This window comes from Chelon labrosus, assembly GCF_963514085.1.
Source record: "Chelon labrosus genome assembly, chromosome: 13".
Lineage (NCBI taxonomy): Eukaryota > Metazoa > Chordata > Actinopteri > Mugiliformes > Mugilidae > Chelon > Chelon labrosus.
The window spans coordinates 9339758-9360393 of NC_140346.1; the positions used below are offsets into that span (position 1 = coordinate 9339758).

Below are 20636 nucleotides of genomic sequence, written 5' to 3' on the forward strand. Positions count from 1 at the left end.
TCATTTTGTTGAAGTCTGGATGACAAACAACTTTATTGAGATGAGCTCCTTTAAGTCACTCTTCAAGTCCAAATTCACAGTAGCATGCATTATTTTAGTATCATCATAAAAAAGTAGTTGACCTTGGCTTGAAAGCTAACGATGCACAACCACGAGGACATCAACGAGAGTTTGGCACAGATTAGAACCAAGAGTGTGGTTTATAATAGTCCTTTGCTTGTTAAACATACAATATATAAAAAAGTCAGAAGGTGTGCCCCACATAGAAACGTATAAAATACTGTTCTAACTCAATGGCTCTGATAACACCCTGATCAACAGTGGTGTTATTTGAGGTATGAGGACAAGAAAGTGGTGCAAGGAGTTTTTAATTGTATGATGGTGTGCGTTATAGTCAGCAAACAGAGCTTAATGTACTTAAAGATTAAATACAGGCAGCTGTGTCATCTGGATATTTTCTGTAAACCAATGACCTTCAAAATAAAATACGAAATAAAAAAGAGGTTGGTTGTGTTTCAGCTCTCAATAGGCTTAAATGCAACTTGGCCTGGTTAAACGTGGCTCTGCTTTCTTTGAAGTATCGTGTCACCAGTTTAGTATCGCAGTAGTACTAATGTGGGAATCCTTCTAGGTATCAGTATATCAAGTACAGTTACAGTTCACATCAGTATCACTATTTCATCCCACAACCAAGAAAGCAGATGCTTGTTAATTAAGATTCAAAGGCGTTAAACTATGTTGACAGCTTGTCTTTGGCCCTTTTTGTTATTTGGTCACTTATTTAAAAAGAAAAAAGAAAAAAAAAGGCTTGCTTTTCTATTCATCCATAAAGTCCTCATCTAAGTTGACGTCTGTGGTGTCGATATCGTCCAGGTCAAAATTGTCCAGATCCAGATCGTCCAGGGCCTGTGGGCGGAAGTGCAAAATGGCTTATACTTTTGGTTTAAGGGCAACAAGTTCATGACTACGTGAAAGTACAGTTTTGATGTCAGTGAAGCCAGACGCTCAAAAACTACTGTTTACCTCATCGTTCAACTCTGCTTCGAGGTCCTCTGCTGATTCCTCAGATCTCTCTGGACCCACCGTCTCGGGAGTTGCTGCTAGAGCTGAAACCTCTGGCTCAGCCGGGTGAAGAACCGCAGGCTCCATCGTGCCCTCAGACTTTACTGGAAGTGTCATGGTTTGTTCCTCTTGTTGTGGTTCTTGTTCTGGGACTGGCTTCAGTACTGGCACTGATTCTTCAAGTAAGTCTTGGATCGGATCGTGGATCATCGACGCTTGAAGGGTTTGCACTGGCACAGGTGCATCCAGCGCAGAATTATCTGTGGTTTCAAAACAAATGAGCTCCTCTACTGTCACGAGTGATGGCGCTGTTTCTGAAACAAGTTCCTGAGTAGCAGGAGTCTCTTCTGATTCCTCTGCTGCTGTGTCCATCATGGGTGGAACGACTGAGGAGAGGATATCTGTTTCCAGTTCTTCGTAATTGGCCATTTCCCTCGTCTCTGATGTAATTACGGTATCAGCTGTCAAAGTGGTGCTAAGTAGGAGATCCCCTTCTGCTACATCCACACTTAGTGCTTCTTTTTCAGAGACACAATCAGCAGGTAGAGCATCAGTTGGTGGAAATGTTTCCTGAACATCCCTATCAGCAGATGAGCTGACAGCTCCCACAGGACTTGGCTGTACCATGTCAGGCTCTTTGTCAGACATCTCAATGGTAGACTCCTGTAAAATGCTTTCCTCCACAGAAACCGACGTCTCTGATGTAACAATCATGTCTTCCTTTGCTGTTCCCGCCTCATTAGATGCAGACTGTGCTTGTTCTGGTTCAACATGATCTTCTGTTATGGTGACGGGACGAGGGGATGGGGCTTTCGGGAAACATTTTTCTTCTCTTGCTGAAACCGGATCAGAAGGCTCCTGTTTTAGCGGAGCGAACTCCTCCGCTGCTGCTGCTGCTGCTGCTGCTTCTGAACGTGCAGTTTCTGTCACCACTTGTGCAATTACGGTTTCACTCATGCTCCCTGCCACATCCTGCACAAAAGAGAACGCAGACCACTAACAATCACAGAAACAAACTTTCAATTTTCAATTTCAGATTCAGATTCAGTGTATGAACTGATTAGGCGTAGAGTAATCTCTGTTCTTGGACTAGTTGACACTGTGATGAACTTTAACCATGCCACCCTGCTTCTCACAGTAAATCCATTCCTAATTTTTTTGATCATTTCCCCTATTTACAAGCAGTTACTGCTGCCTGATGTCTGCCAGTACACATAGGAATGACAAGACCTTCTTACTTGTTGTTGGTACAGCATTTAAGCTACTGAAGCAGCATTCAGTTCAGACTTGTGCTTGGAGTGCTGTCCTGCTTTTCGTAACTTATTAGAGCAATAGTTGCAGTTGCCTTCTCTGAAAAGCCTTATGTGGAGCCACAGATTCTGGTCCTTACCTTTGGGTCTGCGATTTCTCCTTCGGGCATTACACCTGCTGCTTCCTCCAGAACATTACGATCCTCATTTGGCTGCAGAATGAAGAAAAAAACCAAAGAGTTAAGACCCTTCTGATGCAATTGGCAGCTAAAAGACAGTTTTGCAGCTTATGCAGCACATAACCTGTTATTATATTCCGCACATAATTTCGTATGAACTCAATCCTTGGGCTATTTAAGTTTGAAAATGTCCATCCTCTGATTCGGCCACTAACCGTAATGAGTGGGTATTCTGCAGCAGGTCTGACCCTGACATGAGTCTCCTTCAGGTACTGCTCCGCCAGCAGGGCTTGCTGGAGGCCAGGGAACAGGTTGCTGTACTCGGTGGGGTCAGCCAGAGCATCTGCTGCCTTCTTGTTGACCTTGGACAGACTCTCCTTCCACAGCTTCACAACCCTGGAGGAAAAGAGGCATAAACTGTTCACCAGTGATGCACAACGGGATATAGATATTCTCGTTAAAATTTAAGGAATAGAATCGTTTTTCCACTGATTTTGACTTGCACTTAACAGTTTTTAATCACCCAGCGAAAAAAAAGATTTAATACATATTACAGACAAATTGCTCTGCAGAATAGATATGTATATGAGATTAATGTGTGCGTACACGCACAGTAAAATTGGAGCATGACACTTCTGACCTTATTAGAAACAGTGTTACCTTGAGACATGGCTGGGCATATATGTTCTTGCAAGAAAAGCAGCCTCTGGCAGTCGATCTGTTTTGATTAGAAGTTCCAGACATTTGTCCAATCTGGGCAAGAACAAAAAAAAATGAATAAATAAAAATGTTTAAAGACATAAACCAGTTCTGACAGCTCCTTCCTCTCCCCTACTCCCCAGTTGCTCACCTCCCCTGCATGAAGTAGGTGAGGAAGGCCACGTTGGTCTTTCCATCGTTCTCTGCCCCCTCTGCCAGTCTCCCCACCATGTCTGCGTTGCCCGAGGTGGTGGCCAGCAGCAATAATCCCCCGTAATCCTGAGCTTGGTGCAGACATTCCTGAGCCAAGCTAAACTGGCACTTTGTTGTTGCGAGTTCTGCCAGCTGCTTCCATTTCTGCTCTGACTGAAGCCCCCGCATGCCGAGGTGCCAAAGAGACAGGAGAGCGGATTATAGCAGGATGACAAGCATGAACCTCTGCAACAATACACTGTGAAGCAGTTACTAAATATGGGATGACAGGGAGATGATTCACCCGGTCAAACTTAAAGGTGATGCATATAAAGTCAAACTTTCAACAGCAGTAAGTCTTAGCAGCACATTCATCTTCTGCACATTTTTATGTATTTTTATGTTGTTTTTTTTTAAGTGGCAAGTGGATCATGCATTCATGGTTCCCATTAAAAGTACTTTGTGCTTAGTGCTAATTAGCAAATGTTAGCATGCCACCACACTAAACTGAGACTGTAAGCATGCTAGACATGATGCATGCCACGTCAGCACTGTCACTGTGAGCATGCCCATGTCAGCATTTAGCCGCATAGAGCTGCTAGCATACAGTGAACACAGACTTTGCCTCTGCTCTGACCTTTGCCTCCAGTGCCAGTTGGTGGGCCGTCTTGAGCTCTCCTAGCTGTAGAGCAAGTTCAAACTTGTGGTCTGGGTCAGTGGAAACAGCCAGCGCCTGCTGTCTGTAGCCCTATAAAACACAAGAAAACAATCATTTTCATTCAATGCACTGTCCTCTGTCAACTGCCGTAGTGATCAACAGTGGAATATTAAATATATAAAGGTGTATCAGTGTGATACAGTGAAATGGAAAAAGAGGTTGCGTGAGAAGCGAAACCGTCCCATGAGTAATATATTTTAACACAGACATAAGCTGCCCAGATGTGTCCTCCATCTGGCTGCCGGATGTTCCGTAAATTATGCATTCATCCGAATCCTGAGCTTTCAGTCTGTTTAAGCAGAAGGACAGAGAAGCACAGAGATGCACTTCCAGAAGTATAAGTTGAAGGACACGTGTACCTGTTTCTCCAAGAAGTGGGCTACCCTGGGCCTTTGCTCGATAGGGATTGTGGGTAGAACCTTGTCGGCCGTGCTGAAATCCATCCTCATGACAGCTGTCTGGTATTCCAGCACAGATAGCAGCAGGGAGTAGCTGATGACATTCAGCTCTTTGTCTCCAAGGTAGAGACGGTCGTCCTTTGGGATGTAGCCCAGCAGATACATAGTCCTACACCAGGGACATATCTGTGTTAATGCTCTTTTTATAGTTATTTTTTTGGGTGAATTTCTAATGCCATGTGGATAAATATGGATACAACTTGAAAGGAATATGACACAAGAAAAAAAAAGCTGGTTTTCTCTACATTTTACTGACATTTAGCTAACTAAAAAAAAAAAATAAATAAAAATCACAGATGGGTTTGCGGGGACATCTTTTTGAATTCACAAGTGTTTTACCTGTCCAGGTGAGCAATGGTGATGATCTCTCCCCCAACATAGTAGTTGAGTCTGTTAACAGAGCTGGTGTAGATGAAGCAGTCTCCCACCCAAACCCCTGTCTTCACCACCTCCTGAATCTCCCCCAGTACCTGGTCAGCAGCAAGTAACAGGACAGATAGAAGAGAAGTTGACAAATGATAGCGGACAGGAAGAACTTCAAACGCATACAGAATTCCTTCCAAGAATATGTGTATTTTCTCGAACATCACTTTAGCACTTAAATACACTAGTCTATTATTAGATTACTGCATAGTTGCATAAATAAACTATGATCCCTGACCTCGAAAGCGTCCTCTATCCCATCTTCTGTCATCTCTTCCTTGGACTCCAGGGCTGCTGACACTCGCTCTTGTAGGTAGCGCAGCACAAACAAAGACTCATCTGTAGCGATGCACACCAGCTCCCCAGAGTCGGACCAGAAGACCTAAAGACATTAATACACAGAATTATTAGCAGACAGAAGCAATACACTGACTCTAGTAGATAGGGTACAACTGACATGTTTAGGCTGGATCTCAATGCGGCGGACCAGTTCCGCATTCTCCCAGTCATAGAAGGCCAAGCCACTGCTTGACCTCACTCCCAGTAAGAAGCCACCAAAGATCCCTGTGGGAAACAGGACACTATTAATTACCCACGGTATATACGTTGTTTCCATATAAAAACGCACTAAAATCTAAGTTGATAGAGAAAATGGAGAATGAGACTCACCTTCAGCCCCAAAGTCAGGTCTAAAAGTCTTCTTCTCTTTAAAGTTCTTAAATATTTTCACTACACTGTTGCCTTCCCTGATGGCATACCTGTAAATATAACACAAGTGGTTAATGTAATTTTTCTTATTACAAGATTTATACAATTAAAAGTTTTAAATTAGAAGTACATTTTGGCAAATACACAAATTTGCTCTAAGTAAAGTACTCTATATCAATACCACCCTCACTTGCATACATCAAATATTAGATTGCACTGGCTTAGCATACTGTAAAGGCTGCTGGTCTAGCCTGGCACTGTCCGGAGGTAACAATATCTAATTGACAGCATGTCTAAAGCTCAGTATTTCTTGGCTGCAGTCTATAAAGATCCACCTTTTCCCTTTGGACAGAATCAGCCTCGCTGTTTCTTGCCTTTATGTAATGCTGAGCTAATCGCTTGCTGGCTCCACGTCATATTAGCCTACAGACATGGGAGGGGTGCAGAGCGTCTGCCAGCAAGAAAAATATTTCCCCAAATTCTGAACTCTTCTTGCCGGGCAAAAGACTTACTGTGAGGAGTCATGGGCCCAGATAAACTCCTGAGCAGAGCCGAAGCTCTTGTTCCTCAAGGCCATGGCGGTATAGATGATATATTCCCCATCTCCACACACCACTACAAATCTGCCGGTGGGTGCAAATACACAAGTTACATACACATATAAATATAAAATAGTATTTTGAAAGTTCAACCAGGGATAATCCACACAATTCCCACCACCCCAAAGAATCATGCATGCGTCTTTTAGTTTTCCTGCACTGATATGTATCCTGGAGTAATCACACTGTGGTTAGGCTCATATACACAATACAGTTATGGTTTTAGTCTGAATTAAACCACTTAATACATATTCTGTAGAGACCTTCAGTGTATTTTAGACATATTATCAACTAAACTTAAAAAAAAGAACTGTTACTTCGGATCACATCAAAATTATTATTTACACCACATTTGGTATCTGGCAGTTTTAACTGTATGAGCATGGTTATGAAAAATGTCTTTATTGCCAACTTTAAATTATAGACCTGGAATTCTTAAGGATTTGACAGTGATCAGCATATAAGGAGAAAAAGAAATAAAATCTACAACCAACAATTTTACACATGCCCTCGCCTGATCTTAAAAAATTTCCTGATTCACAAGTGTTTTACCGGTCATGAGAGGTTTTACTCAAACCTCTCATGACCATCGCCTCCACCCACAACTCAGTACCTCACCTCCCATTGGGGCTGTGTTGGATGGTTTGCGGGTAAATCTCACAGCTGCCCATGTCCTTGACACCCAGTGGGAGCCTCTCTCCGTCCCTTATCTCTGTCTCTCCCATCGCCTTCAGGTTGGCCTGCTGCACCTCGGAGTGACGAGCCCACATGACCTTGCCGCTGGAGTCCATGGACATGGCAGGCTCCTCCCGACCCAGCTGAGAAAGAGCGAGGATGGATGAGGTACACGACATGGGACACAAAAAAAGAGGGGAAATGGGTATGAGGGAAGGGTGGTTGGTGGTTAAAGGAGGGAGACCTTTTTTGATATCAGAGGTCAACATGATTCCCTTTAGCCTACACAATGCAAGCAGCTATATAAGATTGCTCCACCTGAGGGTGTGGAGGATAAACAGGTCATGTCCTCTATTTTCTCTGGAGGATTTGAGGGTTTTAACAATGTAAGGTCTTATTTAGAGTCGAAAATTCAACTTGGTTGAAGACTGGTATGGGAAACATTTACCTTCAATTATTTAATTCGGGAATTAAGGTTCATTCTACTCCTCAGTGCATGTGTAATACCCAAAATGTAATATGCAAATGTCATAAGTGGGAATACTAAGTGTCTGTACACACACCTTGATGATGATGCTGCCTTCATCGTAGCCCATAGCCACATTGTTGGAGCCGGGCAGGCCACATATGCACCACACCCGCTCCATGCCGTAATTGAGCGTGTTTTCAAGTCGGTAAGTATTGGAGTGCCACACTCGAACAGTGCCTAAGGAAACGAAAAATATGTCAAGCTGAACCAAGACGCTGTACCGATTTTGAGTTACAGAATTGCTGCGTGTAGTCTACAGATGTTTTACCCACCATCCTCGGAGCCTGTGAGGATGATTGGCAGCTCAGGGTGGAAGTTGACGCAGGTCACATTCTGAGCGTGACCCTCCAGGGTCTGAACGCAAGTTTTGTTCTGGTAGATAAACACACAGCACATACAGCACACTGATCACATAGTGTCACTGACCATATTGTACTAGGCTTTTGACAAAACACACACATTTGTATGCACACGCATGTACGTTGTCAACTTAATATCGGCAAGAACAGTAGGCGCGTGATATTTGTTACACTGGAATGTACAATATATTGCCAATAGTATTTACTCATCTGCCTTTACATGCATATGAACTTTAGTAAACCCATTCCCATTTTTAATTCATAGGGTTTAATATGACGTCGGCCCACCCTTTGCAGTTATAACAGTTTAATCTCTTAGGAGTGTGTTTATGGGTATTTTTGACCATTCTTCCAGAAGCGCATTTGTGAGGTCAGACACTGATGTTGAACGAGAAGGCCTGGCTCGTAGTCTCAATTCATCCCAAAGGTCTTCTATCGGGTTGAGGTCAGCCCAGCTGATGAAAAACAACCCCACACCATAATCCCCCCTCCACCAAACTTCACACTTGGCACAATGCAGTCAGACAAGTATCGTTCTCCTGGCAACCACCAAACCCAGATTCGTCCATCAGATTGCCAGATGGAAAAGTGTGATTCGTCACTCCTGAGAACGTGTCTCCACTGCTCTAGAGTCCAGTGGTGGAATGCTTTACACCACTTCATCCGACGCTTTGCATTGCACTTGGTGATGTACGGCTTGGATGCAGCTGCTCGGCCATGGAAACCCATTCCATGAAGCTGTCTACGCACTGTTCTTGAGCTAATCTGAAGGCCACATGAAGTTTGGAGGTCTTTAGACCTGGTGACATTAGCTCAGTATGCGCCTCAGCATCCGCTGACCCCGCTCTGTCATTTTACGCGGCCTGCCACTTTGTGGCTGAGTTGCTGTCTTTCCCAATCACATAGTTGACTGTGGAATATTTAGTAGCAAGGAAATTTCACGACTGGACTTGTTGCACAGATGGCATCCTATCACAGCACCATGCTGGAAATCACTGAGCTCCTGAGAGCAACCCATTCTTTCACAAATGTTTGTAGAAGCAGTCTGAATGCCTAGGTGCTTGATTTACACCTGTGGACATGGAAGTGATTGGAACACCTGAATTCAATTATTTGGATGGGTGAGTGAATACTTTTGGCAATATAGAGTATGTACAGTATGTTACACTTTATTTAGAGTTATAAATGCATTTTCAAAAATGGAATATTTGGATTACAATTTTATATAAGCTCTTGATAATCATTTTTTTTAAATTGACAAGTAGCAGATTTTTTGCGAGAACGAGCTTGACTTGAAAGAACATGCACGTTTAGGGCTTGGTTTTACAATTGTTGGTTTGGTGAGGCATTTTTTTCTAACGAATAGATGAACATTCGCCTGTTCAAAGAATCCTGTAAAGACATGCTGATTGGACTAAATCAAATCTGCGTACATTGGGGAGGATACTATAAGAATATAGTGCTAAAAGTGATGTTGCACAATTTATGAATGAAGCAGAGATGCTCGTGTGTCGACTAGGTGGTTTGTTAGTCTAAAACAAGAGTAAAGGTGAATTTGATCAGTTCAGGTTTGTAAAGTCAGGTTTGTGTTAGCCATTACCTGATAATCCCAGATCTTGATGAGGTGATCGTCAGCCCCTGATATGAGGTAGGGCTTGTCTCCTCCGCCGTAGTAATCAATGCAGTTCACTCCCTTCTCATGGCCCTCCAGAGTGAAGTTGGGAGTCTTGGAGCCCAGCTGCCACACCTGCAGTACAACAGCTGGTTTAATTATCATTGCAGCAACAAAATAACGTGAGCGAATTACATCATATGTCAGTGGTGCTGTTAGAGGTGGTGTTTCTCAATACTGAGACCACATTTCCTACAATCAGATAAACAAGGCAGCTGGTGTCTGGATTTTTAATGTCCAATGTTGCAGAAAGTGAGATTTCCATGTCTTTCTTGTTTATACATTAGGTTTAAGAAAAGTATTAAAGTATCAAAACACTCAATCCACAGACAGATTATGAATTTGAAGAATTCAAAAACTGTGCCTTGAAACTGGTTGTTAGGACTTCCATTAGAGTACATGTTGCTGCCTTTACTGTGAGGAATGCTGCATAATCTTTGGATGTCAGGACGTCAGTATGTTATTTCATACTGAAACCACAATGACAATGAGTTATATGAAAACATCACGTTGGAATATTCTGTGCTGAAACTCAGAAGGCACATTCTGGGGACATTATAGAGGGGTATGATGTGGACCTTTAAACTGGAATATAGCTTTATCTGTTTCTGCACAAAACTTTGAGTGAGCTGGTTTAAGGTTAAAGTTGCATGATGTCAATTAATGTCCTCATACGGATAGCCGCACATAAGCGTCTGTATACCTTTATAGTTCTGTCCAGAGAGGCGCTGGCAAACTGGTTGTTGTCTTTGGGGTTGATGACAACCTGCATGACGTAGTGAGTGTGTCCCTCAAACACCTGACTGCACGTCCACTTCCTGTCCCAGTCCCACAGCTTGATCAGCATGTCATCTGAAAGCATACGTGCAACAACACATAAAACATGCTGATGAGAGTGTGCTGATTATGCTGTATGTGTCGGCTAACAGCATGGAAAGTTGAAAGTTTTAACCGCCTTAATGAACAAAGTTAGTCCGGATGCCAGAGCAACTGGATCTGGAGTCGCTCTGTTGTGAACTGATTACGCTCCAGCAAAGATCTGCTGGGCCGATCAAAGCATTTGGGGGGTCTTTATGTCCTGATCGACAGAAGAGTAGACACATGCGTCATCTGAGCACAGTGTGGTTGAATTTCTTTATAACAGAGTGGCTCTGATTGGTTGTAGGACTATCCAACTGTGTGCCATGCTAGGACCAAATTACATTTTAGATGCTTGTGTGTCTGTATATAGCTGTTTCCTACCGCTGCTGGTGAGGATGTATGGCTGTGTGGGGTGGACTGCGATACAGCGGATGTAGTCAGCGTGAGCCTCGAACATGTAAACTCTCTCCAGAGTGTTGTAGTTGAACACACGGAGATGCATGTCGTCCTGCAGACAGACAAAGAGATTTAAAAGCATATTTTACGTGAAACGGAACACAAAAGCACAAGTTTATCTGACGATGGTCACTGCATCTGAACAGAAGCTCAGTGCAATACGGTGAAAGGTAATTTGGCTATGCTCATGAGTGGAATCCTCGATCAGACCTGGCTTTTTAACCAGAAGTTTTACTTTAAAACTATCACAACTGTATTGGTAGTTGTACAAAACAATGTGTATGCACATTTAAAACATGGATTTACCAAAGGGTGGGTTAAAGCAGTTTGCAGGCTACTATGTCATAGTTAATACTGTATAAATAACCAAACCTTCATGTGATGCACTAAAGTAGTTTAAATACTTACTGCTCCAGCAATGATCCAGTGTTTCCTGGCTACAAACCTGGCCACCCTGACAGGCAGGTCACACAGCTCAAAGGTTTTCACCATCATCTACACACACCAAAAACACTCAGATCATATGATCACAAGCATGGATGAAGGAGGATGAGGGCGTAGGTGAATGTGCAACTGACGGGTAGTGACCTGCGTCTCATGGTTCCAGACCACCACAGTGCCGCTGTAGAGGCTGATTAACATCCACGGCTCAGTCGGGTGCAGGTCCACACTCTTCACCCGGTCTGACCGAGCTGTCAGCTTCCGCTTGATGTCCAAACGCAGAGGCTGTTGGATGAGAGACGGAGAAAATGAAAAGGGAGAGGTGAGAGACAAAAAGAAATCAGCTTCAGAAATGATCTAAACATGTCATCGGTCAGCTGCTGGTTTTAGCCAGAGGACTGTGTGTGCTCTACTTCTATTTTATTTGAGGTTTAGAGGTAGGGGCGGGGGTGTGTCTGTTGACACTTCCCATACCACATTTTGCATGCATGCCTGCTCCAGAATGGCAGGGTGCTTTCAAGTCTTTTCCATGTCAGTGGATAATACCTTTTCGTTTCTGAATGTCAGTTCAAAGTGTTCCCAAAGGGGTTCTCTACTTTTTTCAGGGCTGGTTGTAGATCAGTGTTTCTATGGTGTTGTTATTTGCTGCATGTACTGCTGGTTGTGTTTGTGCTGAATGGAGTTTCCAAGTGTCGGACTTTAAAGATAACACAACTTAATGAAGCGGCCACTGACACAAGAACTAGAAAAAAATAACGTTGTGATTCTGGTCAGTTATTATACTTAATGACAGAGTATATTGTTTGTTTGTTTGTTTGGTCTACCTACCATGTCTCCACGTCAGCGATGATGTCCAGTGAAGAATCAAGTCTGCCTGCTGTCCTCGTCGGTCTTTTTACTAAAGTTTAGTAACCAAGCAATTCATTTTAATAACACACCAACGTCCGGTAGAGATTTTCACAATAAAGCTAAAACCAGTTACAACTTATTAAACACAAAGGGTTTTGACCATCAATCACTAGAATTATGTTTAAACAAACTGATTATAATAAATGATGAGCATACTTTTTTTTTTTTGCTTATAACGGCCTATTTTTATTTATTTTTTTATTTTTTTTATTAGTGTGCTAGTGTTTTTTTTTTGTTTTTTTTTTTTTTTTTTTTTTTATGTGCAACTGAGCTTTGACCAAACAAATTCCCTCATGCATCAATAAAGTCCACCTATATGTTATCTAAGTTTAAACACAACCAGCTATTAGCCATGTTTACGCAATAGTGTGTGTAATACTAATTGTATGTGCAAAATACACAATTGGGAAATATATGTTCTTGTATAATTTGTATGACACACCGTAACATGTAAGTAGTAATTCTGAAGATGTAGTTTTAGCGTGGCAAATAGTTAACATTAGTTTACGGTGTATTTTAAAATTAGTTTTATGGTTTTACGATAAACCATAAAATCAACGCCAGTAGGTAAATGTAATGCTTTTATCTTGAAGAGAAACTCGCTCGTTTCCGGTTTGTGTCTCTTCTGCCGTTGTCAAAATTGACGCGGCTTCTTTTGGCGACGTGGATCTTTGAGCGCTTCCTGCGGGACAAGCTCAAGATCCGGCGGAGAAGTAGAACACGTTGTACCTGTGAGCCCGTACGACACGAAGAAAAGTTAATGAATGAATAAAAACACTGGGCTCACAGTTTCCACAGTTTACTAATGTTATCCTTGTTGTCATTCAAATCTAGTAGTTCGAATGTAGTAGGGGCCTCTATTCGTTTTAATAATATATTTTCTAATAACAAATAGGCTATTAAAACAGAGATCAATATGATAATAATTAATATTAATAATTATAATAACTCTTATTATTATTTTTTATTGTTATTGTTATTGTTATCCATTTGGATTGTTTTTTATAACCTCTTAACATCAATTTATTATTAGAAAAATCTTGGTATAAAAGTCAGTTTCTCTCGTCATTTGTGCCATTTGTGTGTGTGCGTACAACTGTAGTGCATATTTTATAACCACAATATCTTGAATAAAAATAAAAGATCTATTAAGGACAACAGTCGTATTAAATCAGTTTATTGCAGCAGCTCTCCACAATCACATTATAAATAGAGATAAAGTTCCTTCCCATCTCACTGCGCCTTCTTAAATACTTGGTGGCAGACTTTGTCGACAGCTGTGATCTCCTGAAAGACAAGACGCAGACCTTTAGACTTTGCGATCAGCGCGATGCAACAAATATGTCACCGCTACATAATCAGGCAGGGCTCGTACCCGGGTCTCAGATAGCGATTGATAATCTTTTTATTGTTATTGCCATCACATCAGAAAACAAAGCAGTGTGATGTGACTGAGAAAGAGTCCATCAATTAACATTTATATGGTGTTTACTTTGTGGCCAACTTTGGACATAGCAGTGATTTTTACACACCCGCCAGTGGGTCACCCTTTAACTCACCAGGTGTAAGAGGTCACCCTCAATCCAGTGTTTCCAGCCACGGTTTGGTTTCTCCCCCTTCTGAACGCACACCAGCTTGTCCCCGTCCCAGGTAACCGTTGTCTGTCACACACCACCACACGAATACATAAACAGTGGTCAGTGTACGAGCTGTAATTACTCCAACTGCCGTAGCCCAGAGCTCTGAGGGTAAAAGAATTCAGAAACCGTCGTTCTCACCATGACCTTTCGGTTGTCCAGGCCCTTCGTATGCTCCTCGAACTCCACCCCCACGGTGAAGTTGACCTCGTAGTTTCTGAAGGTGCTGAGGGTCTTGGTTTCGAACTTGTCTCCGTTCTGGACGATCACTTTGGTCTGATGCAGGTGGGCGGCTATCTTTCTGGTGGCGAAGTCGATGTCTGCAAGAATGTGCGAAAATGCTAAATGCATGTAATGTCTGTGAAGGATCTGTCAGTTTTGCAGGAGTTTTATGGAGCTTTGAGCGTCCTTGTTTGCTGTGTGCACAAACACCAAAAGCACACATCCACAGGGGAACACAGGAGGCTGCTTATTGTCATCCCCCCTCCTGCTGGTCCTTCTGACAGTCTCATTTACCCTTTAAAAATGACCTTGCTCCCAGTCAGAATAGACCTAAATGAATTTTTCTGCCCTCTCCAGCGCCGGGCTCTGTTAAAAAGAACCAACCCATCCTGAGCATTTAGATATTCATATCCCATTTGCCCTAAAGTGAAAATTCAATTTCTCCCCATCACTTTTACAGATGAGGCCTCTATATTTACCCATCTAAATGATATTTTTGACCCATTTCCATAAGGATGTCATTTTCCTATCCGCTCAATGGAAATGAGGTGGAGGCATTGAGGATTTCCTGGATTTTGTGTGAGCTGAGTGTGCCGGGGTTGTTTTATGAATTGCAGAGCGAGTCGTGAATAATGAAAGTGTTTCTGGGTCTGATCAATGACGCACCAAAAGGAGGAGAGGTTTTATTTTTTTCCCCCCTTTTGAAATGACAAGCTGGCCTTGCGCCCGATCCAGGGCCGGATATGTCCAGATTGGACGACTGAAAATGCAGAAAGGAGTGAATCAATATTTATCTGGCGTGGTAACAGGCAGCAGACGCTCACGGAGTGGAGGTTAACTTGGCCCCACAGCAGCTCAATGAGGAAATGAAGCAGTGCCACACAACTCCTCTTCTACCTCTTTTCTCTCCATCTCTCCCTCTCCTCTTTTCGGTCACACCCCATCCCAGATTTTCTGCCCATTCTTTCCCCTCTCTTTGGCTGTGCCTTTTAAATGTAGCGTTCTCGCTGGTGCCTACTTTTAAAGAGGTTTACAAGCCACATTCTCTCCTTCATTGCTATGCTCCGCATGTTGTATGCAACTTACCGATGGCCTTCATGACTTCCTCGAAGTTCTCATTGCTCACCATCTCCCAGCGTCCATTGTAGTCTGCAGGCATTTTTGGCTGGCGTGCGGCAGTGGTTTGCTCTGGGGTTTGTTTGTCAGAGTAAGAGAGACAGTTCAATGGCCCAACCCTTTATATACACTTTGTGTGTGTGCGTGTGTAAACCAAAGGACAGGGTCCGCCTGATAATTCCCTCAGGACAGTGAGTGTGTTTGCATTGGTATGTTCTGGCTTACTTTGCTGCATGGTGCACACACTCTTCAATTATACATCTTTGCATGGAATAAAAATGTCTTTTTTTTTTTTTAATCTGACACTTTCTTTCTCAATAGCCATTTCCTCCCAACAAACCGGCCTCTTCAATTACTCTTTTTAATGTTCTGGACTAGAAAGAAGATGGAGATTAATGAGACGAGTGCTTATTATCTCAGGGCTAATTTAATTTCAGGAATCTTTCTTTTTTTATGGCCCGCAGTGCAGAGATTCGTCTCTGGTTTCATATCAGTGATCAAAGTTTTTAAGTTCTGGGGAAGAAATTTAGTTTACTCGGATGCAGCAAGATTTAGGTTCAAGTGTCTTTTTGCAGAAACTCCCTAATATTCTCGACTTCACGCTCTCTTTCTGAGTCATTTCAAGATAGGACACCTGCGCTTCAATCTGCTTGATCAGCTTTATCAGCCCCACAGATGTATATATACCTCTGCGTCTGAGGTACTTTGTGCCGGTTAAGATAAAGTTGCTGGTTGGTTTGTATTGATCTTACTGCCAAACTGCAGTCCAGCTGATCGTAAACTAATCCCTCCTCTCCTTCCACTCTTTTTCGGAGAAATTGCAGGCTGCCTCTAAGGCAGCAGCAGCAGCTACACTTAGTACAGTTTGTTGGACCTCTCTAGAGACTCTCTTTTTCCACATTGTACAATTATTATTATTATGTTACGTAAAATAGTTTCCCAACCAAAGTTCTCTATCAGAACTGATCCCGTGATAGGGGAGCATGTGGAGGGTCAAAGGTGAGGTCGGATATATGTGTCAAGGTTTATCAGAGCTGATAAGATGCTTAGATCCGCAGTAACTTATCTTCGCCCCACAAGAAATTAGACAGATTGAACTCTTTTAACTTATTTCAGTCATGATCATTTGATCAATAAAAAAATATTGACTGCAGTCCAGTGATCGTGTGTTTTGTCTGAATGACTGTTACACAGTACATAATGTACAGTAACCTGGTAGCATCTGAGTGATCCTGGTGAAATACACTCCAAAAAGGTTAGAGCTCCACTAATCCTTTTTATATATTAACAATTGGAAAAGTAGCATCATATAACAGGGGTGTTGTGGCTCATGCTGATTAACCTATGTTAGTTTCCCAAAGCTCTGAGACTTTTAGCATTTCCTTGCTCTTTTTCTATATTTTTACAGCCTGCAACTTTAAGGATATGGCGCACACATTTTCAGCAACAGACAATACTAAGAACTTGAAAGTTATATGGGATTAATATTATGCCATAACTCTTCAATTTGTTTTTCAAAATGTTGAATCTTAGTGTTTGAAAGCCCGCAATGTAATTAAAGAAGAATTGCATGACTAAAACTACATTTTGAAGGTCAGTCGGTGTCTTCCCAGCTAGCCTGGTGAATACAACATGAGACTGCACTGTACTTCCAAAAGGTTAAGAGCAAATGGCTCCACCTCCAGGATCGTGTTTTTAGTAGACCAGAGCCTTTATCAATGCCAAGTAAGTAAACTTCAGACTTGCATACTGAGTAGTTTGGACTTGATACGTTTGACTTGGCAGCTCATTTCAGGCCATCATTTACAAGGTTTCAAACATAGACGTGGACAAAACATTAGGCAGGTTTTTAAAGCTTGCAAGATTTGCAAACTTTTTCACAATTTCAGGTTTTCAAACAAATTTCCATATTTTTTTCTTTCAGATTCCAATGATCCCATGCTGTTAATCCCATAGGGCAAGAATAGCAGAGCATTAAGCACATAAAGATACAGTTTTATTTTCCTCGGAAACAGTTGCAACAGCAACAGATTTTATTCATAAAATAATGCATTATAGTAAGATAATAGAAAGACGACTCCAGATAAATACTTAATGTAGATTAGTGTGTGGTGGATCTTCAGATGTTAAGGTGTCCACAAAAAAAAAAAAAAAAAAATGTGTTTTGTACTTTTAAACCTACATTCCCATATGCTATAACAGCGGTGGCTTCTCCGTTGGGGTGATTGCTCAATGCCCAACAAAGGGAGAAAGAAATCTATTTTTTGTAGCACATTCAGCAACAGCATTTGACTCAGTGACTGTCATAGACATTTTATCCTTGTGCCCCTGAATATTGTCCAAGCAGCTGCCCCTTTTGGCAGTTTCAACATGGCTGAAAATTGCACATATAATTTTTAAAGTCTCTCATATTAACATTGAAGCTACCGATGTTGAAATACAATGTGAACGACTTCAGGGAGGGAGATGCCTTAACCGGTATGTAACCTGGCCATCTATGATAAGGGAACTAGTCATGAAGATGCCTGATTTCAATGAAAACTAATTTCTAAATTAGTGAGTAACGTCCTTTAAATAATGAATGAACTCCATTGCAATGGTTAAATCGTAAATGTGTTAACTCATAATGGTTTATTCTGGATTTGCCGTCCCTAAAATGAAAGAACTGAATCAAATGACTGTGTGCAGTCAGATAATTTTTCATGAATACTTAAGTAGCTCGCTTTACATCCAAACGTGCTGAACTGATTAATGGCAGCCATCTAGTGTTTATTGGTGGTATTGCATATTGCTAACTGAGTTGAACAGCAAAACAAACAAACTTTTTTTTTGTTTAGTTGTTCAATGCAGTGTGACCATGTCTAGTTAGCCTGCTGTTAATTGACACACTGTTAACAACCCTGCGCATGGCAAAAGATTATTTTTAAATATGCTGAAAAATGAAGCTTGTCTCCCATTATTCAAAGCAACAAAGGATAATACGACACTCTGCTTTAATACATTGCATTTTAGTTGCTTACGTTCAATATTCAGGTGAATGAGGAGATCTTCAGTAATTCTGGTTCATGCTGAATATCACCTCAAGGCCTGGGTTAAACGATCTGACCGGCTTATTGAGCAACAGAAGGACAGAAACGTGATAGACCCTGAAAAGCTTCTGATGAAAAACAGCACATCATTTCTGCATTTTAATTTTTAGATTTTACTGATTTGGGCAACGGACAACGCTCAGTCTGTAATATTTCATGCATTAAAGCAAAAGCCGATGCCGGTTGGTGAGTTGCTGGGTCATGTTGCCAGGCCGCTGCCAATCCCTGTGATTTTTAAGTTATTCTGACGACCTGTTTGCTTTTATAGGATAGTTTGTCACAGGACAGAGATGGGAAATCACTGGATGAGTGAGAGTTATAGGGACCCATATCCCCCTTAATTTTACCTTTGACTGTTGCCTATTCAAGAATATTTGGATAATCAAATATTGAAGAGTAGTACTTTTCACATTTTATGCACTTATTAATGTTTAGTTGTGTTAAATTCACAATACAGCGTGTTGTGTGCACAACAGAAATGCATCTATCTATGGTCCATACAGTACAACACTCATAAAAGTTGATATGCTGATATCCTGATTGTTCTTCTCCACCTTCATCTCAACATTGTTTTCATCTCGCCACATAGGGGCAATGTTGCTACATATGAGTCGAAGCTCTTCATGTGAAGTAGATGCAGTATCCTGCCTTGTGCAAAAAAAGTACAACACGTTAAGATGTGATCAAAGTTAGGATGACACAGAGCCACCTGGTGACTGAAAGGTCGGTGGGAACCTGTTCACTTTAGTTCTTTTCCCTTTAAAAAAAGGAAATAACTTTTTCACAGTGAACGCTGAGACACAGAGAAGAAGAAATGAGGATCTGAAACAGCATTTCAGAATTTACAGGATGACGATTAGGGTGGTGTTAATAATGCATGACAGCAGCTTCATTTTTAATTCTGCCTAATTCGCACCTAATGGCACACCCAGTGCCCCATAACCTTGGAGGCACACACACATAGGAAGCTTGTCAGATATGTGAATGCTGGACTTGTTTCAACATTTGTGCACAACTTGACTGTACTGTGACCCTTTCATCATGTCTGCATCTTACCACAGTCACAGTGTGTATGTTAGGACACGTGACATGTGGGCTGACAGGCTTTGAAATAATCACGAAACTGTTCTATTTCCTGCTAATCTTTACGCCACTCCTCGCCCTCTGAGAGCCGAGTTTTTCAGAGCATCTAAGATGTCGTGTGGATTGTGCTCGAATGCCACGTCACTCTCGCCTTTGCCGTGCAATTTCAATATCCGGTGTGATTCAGTTCAATTTGCTTCATTAGCGTGGCACTCAAAGCTGTGCATTACTGCGTCTTTACATCTCCATGCAGCTCCAGCAGTGGCCCCTTCATCTCGCCCATCTCTTCTTCCTCCCTCTTGTTTCAAAACATCAAAGGTTAGATTTATCGCAATCCTCAGAGGAGACGAATGACTCTCTGCACATTGTTATGGAACCCTAGTTGTGGATTTCAGCAGAGAGTAGATGTAGTTGTAATATATTTTCATCCCACCCATGGACTCTAATAGGACAGCGTCTTGCTGTGTGCTTTGATGTCTCTGTGAGAATTGAAAAGGCCCCAATGTTCCCACACAATTGAATGATTTTTGCTTTTATCCTCCTCATGGAAGCCTTTTTGGTGTTGCATGCATCAGTGCAAACAGGAAAAATAGCTATGTAAGACAGATTTGCGCATGCGGAAGGACATCATGCCTACACACGGAGAGACCCAGGAAATGTCATTTTCTTTCTAAAAAAACTCTTTAAGGCTGGAGCCAGTCCATTTTTATGGCTACCACATACTCGCAAATAATGTGCAGCCCTTTGGAGAGAAGAAAATGATAGCTCTGTCTGGTTAGACAGCCTTGATGTCAATAGACGGGGGCCCTTTCAGGTTCACACATTCTCAAAGCGAGGTACCTGTGGCGGTGCGTTCTGTGTCAAGGTCACCCAGTGTACCGTAGGTGTGCACTGCTTCAAACAAATGGTCCGGTCTAAATAGCAAGCTCTGTGCCCTGTATGCTGTCATGAATGTATGCATGTACTATACACACTGGCCCGTGGTTGTTTGTCCATTTATGCATGCTAAATGCCTCGCCTCGCCCGACCATCATCACTCTGCTACACGAGCACTTTGATCCGACCCGTACCAATCTGAACCCAAGACCGTTCCTCTCACCATAAATCAAATCCCGTGTTCCGCCTCCGTGTGAGTCACGCCGTCCCCTGAGGGGAAAAATCTTGTGCTCCTAACCTTCACCAATTCACACAGTGCTTCCTTACATACTAACCCTCAAACCATCCAGATAATCACAGGAAGAAAACATACTGTAAGCTCTCTGCCATCTTTCACTTTTTTCCCTTTTTTTCCCCCCTCAG

General features: G+C 42.1%; 2 protein-coding genes across 2 annotated transcripts; both read right to left on the reverse strand.

The window, feature by feature from the left end:
- LOC311498697 (coatomer subunit beta'-like) lies at window positions 1–12214 on the reverse strand. The gene is made up of 22 exons (XM_084559399.1): window positions 12110–12214; window positions 11429–11566; window positions 11249–11335; window positions 10766–10892; window positions 10227–10375; window positions 9452–9598; window positions 7765–7864; window positions 7527–7669; window positions 6907–7106; window positions 6202–6312; window positions 5651–5739; window positions 5439–5545; window positions 5220–5363; window positions 4898–5028; window positions 4460–4667; window positions 4020–4130; window positions 3342–3556; window positions 3152–3244; window positions 2707–2887; window positions 2453–2524; window positions 1024–2034; window positions 1–906 (listed from the first exon to the last, which is right to left on the reverse strand). The coding sequence occupies exons 1-22, from the start codon at window positions 12110–12112 to the stop codon at window positions 817–819; spliced, it is 3657 nt and encodes a 1218-aa protein (XP_084415525.1). The 5' UTR covers window positions 12113–12214; the 3' UTR covers window positions 1–816.
- Window positions 12215–13423: 1209 nt separating this feature from the next.
- On the reverse strand, window positions 13424–15208 carry LOC311498707 (retinol-binding protein 2-like; the record flags this gene model as incomplete). Its single annotated transcript, XM_084559412.1, has 4 exons — window positions 13424–13477; window positions 13750–13851; window positions 13969–14147; window positions 15136–15208. 4 exons carry the CDS (start codon window positions 15206–15208, stop codon window positions 13424–13426), a joined length of 408 nt encoding a protein of 135 aa, XP_084415538.1.
- Window positions 15209–20636: the final 5428 nt, after the last annotated feature.

Excerpts from the sequence above, each read along its gene's own strand:
- LOC311498697 (XM_084559399.1), bottom strand. Across the intron at positions 5,364-5,438 it reads TTGAGATCCAGCCTAAACAT|GTCTTCTGGTCCGACTCTGG; the intron begins GTCAGTTGTACC and ends TAATGTCTTTAG. Across the intron at positions 2,035-2,452 it reads GAGAAATCGCAGACCCAAAG|GATGTGGCAGGGAGCATGAG; the intron begins GTAAGGACCAGA and ends TCTTTTGTGCAG.